This window comes from Mitosporidium daphniae, assembly GCF_000760515.2.
Source record: "Mitosporidium daphniae strain UGP3 chromosome Unknown contig-238, whole genome shotgun sequence".
In the NCBI taxonomy this organism is placed as follows: domain Eukaryota; kingdom Fungi; phylum Microsporidia; genus Mitosporidium; species Mitosporidium daphniae.
In genome coordinates, this window is record NW_013546580.1 from 1 (window position 1) to 3,211 (window position 3,211).

Here is a 3,211-nt window from a genome sequence, read left to right on the forward strand (position 1 = left end):
TCTACCATTATTCAAAAAACACATTTTCTATCTCCAAATAATACTCTTATTAGGACATAATACACACTTCCCTTTTGACTTTTCACGGTTTATTGAAACACATCAATCCTCTCTCAATGGCACATGATGATATAGAAACACATCAATCCTCTCTCACTGGCACATGATGATATAGAAACCAAGCCAAAGAACATAATTCTTATCAAATATCGTCGTGTCACTAGCATTTTAAACGCAGCCAGAATGTGGTTAGTTTCAAGCCTAAAACCTTTTGCTTGACTCCAAAAACTCAATTTAGAGATTTCATATATGAATATAGCAACCACAAGATCGCTGTATTGGGTCTCTTTTTGGAAAGCCGAGGGCCAACTGTAGGATCGATTTAGCCGACACTCGCATGGACAATCAGATGCCTCGAGCATGATCAAAGCTACTCAGCCTCGTTAAAGCATTTTTCGGTGGCCAGCACAGGTTTAAGTTGGCGATTTTATCTCTGTAAAATGTTCGCATGCAATTATTACTTAACACTGTTAAAAATGGTGAATTTACTCTTAAATCAGAAACTCTGCGCTGGTTTCAGGAAAATTTATGAATAGTTTTAATGATTTGGATCATTTTCATCACTTGAACCAGTTGGACCATTTGGAGGAATTTTAAAACTGAAAAATGATTCAAATTGGTTCGAAACCAGTTCAATTTGCCTATAAGGATTAACACGAATCGGAAATACTTACGTCAAAGAGCCTTTAAGGTTTGAAGTGAAGACTTTTGAGTATGTTTTAATCAATTGAGGTACTATTTTGTTAGATAACATTTTTTGGCATGTTTCAGTGATGTCTTCAACTAAAATTTTTTCTAATTGAAAGGGGTTTTCAGCGAATTTTTCAGCGAATTTTTTAGCGCATTGTTCAGGGATTTTTTTAGTCAATCCGTTAAAGCTTTCATTAATCAAATTTTTAATGAGTTTTTTAATCAAGTTTTGAGGGAATTGTTCACTGAACTTTTTTTTGAAGTCTCTATTGAGTTGTTGAGTGCATGCTGAAATTAATTCTCGAGTGAATTCTTCAAGTTCTAATAAATATTGAGGGGTTCCATTTTGATTTTCAGTTTTTAATGAAGGGAGAATGAGAATGACAATGAAGGCTGTGAGAAATAAAAGTCTTCGAACGTTCATCGAAGTGGACAGATTGGTGAAAAATTTGCCTGCATTTTATACACTGTTTTGCACTGGAAATTTTGCATCCAGTCAGAATATAGTGTTAAATAATTACCCAAATGGACAATTAAAATATGGAAATTTAATTATCAAGTCTTATATTTCCAAGAGATACTCTGCAATATGTTATTGAGTCGGTATGATTTTTATCGGGGCTGACATCCCTTTGCTATCGATAGCAAGGCACTGCTCAAATATCGCCGTGTCACTAGCATTTTAAACGCACCCAGAAGGTGCCCAATTCTAACCCTAACACCTTTTGCCTGACTGCAATAACTTAATTTAGAGATCCCATAGATAGATATAGCGATCACAAGATCTCTGTATTGGGTCTCTGGATCTGATAAGGAATAGTTTCCGCCCAACACTAACCCTAACCCATATGCCTGCTCTGAGAGGGTATTAAGTCTAAATTGGCTCTCAATCGTGCTAGAAATCGTTCAAGGCGTCAATAATTGCCTCCCTAAACGCATTGAGCGGTTGAATTGTCTTAAATGCTGCTACAGAAATTGAGTTTGTGTGATATTTTTTTGATATTGAAGTGATTAGTTCGAGCTTGACACTATATTTCATGCATAAAGCGCCCCATAAATTATTGATGGGTGTTCATATGGACGCAAAACAGAAAGCAGAATCTTTCGAGTGGCTTCATTTATGCGTTAAAAGAAATTGAATATTAATAAAGCTAGAATCGCAAGATCCAATGCATTATGGGTCACCTTGGCGTGGCCCAAGTTTTTCAAGGGAATACAAATTTTAGAGACCTTAAAGAACATTTCCGCCAAGGGATCTTCAAAATCTGCCCAATAAACTGCTTCAACAATGGAAGGGTTAAATGTTGGTGGTGCATATATTTTTAAACTCCAAAAAGCCTAATTAAAATATGCACAAGTTGCTATAAAATTTTCAAATTTAATCTCAACAGCATTACTTTTCAAAACAAGAATGCCATGGATGGTAAGGGTTCATCCTAGTTATAATCAGATTTATGCCTATTTTAAGACGAATACTGATACCGATAGTGAAACTGAGTGTTGAATCCAACCCCTTTAAGCAGCTTTTCAGCTTCAATCGAAATTATAAAAGATAATTGATCAATCAGTATAAATATAGTCAAAAGGATGATGCAATAAAGGAACGCATATTTCAGCTCCCAAAATAAATAAAATGGCGTGAAAATCGAAACAGTTTCTTTGCGGGGTCTCTTTCTAAAGCTTTGATAAAAGGAAAGAACTGTCGCTCCAAAAATGAGAGATACTGAGGCGATGGTGATCTTACACCAGTATTTCCTAAAATTTGTGCTCAAGAAATTAACTGCTTGGGGAAACACGGGAATAGCTATTTCCGTCGAATTATCCTGTATGAGCTCTGTAGATGCACCTGTTGATTCTTTGGACTTTGGCATAAGCAGGGTCGCAGGAGATACCGAAGAGCCTCTTTGAGGTGAATTCTCTAAAGCATCAGATGCCGTTGATATGGATGAGTCCCTGAAAATGCCAAAATACATAATAATGGTCCCAACAAAAACAAAAAGCACAAAGATCAATGTAGCCTTGATAAGAGGGAAAGGGAGCTGCATATTACTGATGTAAATATTCAACATGCTGCATGATGCACATATCTTTAATTCAGTTAATTGGTGCAAATCGCATTTTTCAATGAAACATTAAAAGAATTTAATTATTCAATTTATACGAATCATTATGAAACTGGAATGAAATTTAAGGCATATCATATTTTCAGCAAACGCATGGAAACGCCGTTAAAGGCTTTTGAGATTTTCTTGCAAGAGTTACAGTTGCTTGATTGGGTACATATTTCATCGATCGGTATCACTATTACAGCAAACAAAAATTAAATTTACTTATTTTGGGCATTTACAGCCGGTCTAGCAAGAGTCATGTGCTGGTCATTTTCGCTACCCCTTTTCAGCGATTTTTTAATCCAGTTTCGATACAATAATATGAAAGAAAAGCACCACGCAGAACAAATAAT

At 35.7% G+C, this 3,211-nt stretch overlaps 2 protein-coding genes across 2 annotated transcripts; both read right to left on the reverse strand.

Annotated features, from left to right (window-relative positions):
• Positions 1 to 598: 598 nt before the first annotated feature.
• On the reverse strand, positions 599 to 1,174 carry DI09_238p10 (uncharacterized protein; the record flags this gene model as incomplete). The annotated part of the gene is made up of 2 exons (XM_013382935.1): positions 599 to 701; positions 735 to 1,174. The coding sequence occupies 2 exons, from the start codon at positions 1,172 to 1,174 to the stop codon at positions 599 to 601; spliced, it is 543 nt and encodes a 180-aa protein (XP_013238389.1).
• Positions 1,175 to 1,875: 701 nt separating this feature from the next.
• DI09_238p20 (uncharacterized protein) lies at positions 1,876 to 2,795 on the reverse strand (the record flags this gene model as incomplete). Its single annotated transcript, XM_013382936.1, has 2 exons — positions 1,876 to 2,088; positions 2,475 to 2,795. 2 exons carry the CDS (start codon positions 2,793 to 2,795, stop codon positions 1,876 to 1,878), a joined length of 534 nt encoding a protein of 177 aa, XP_013238390.1.
• Between the last annotated feature and the right edge of the window lie 416 nt (positions 2,796 to 3,211).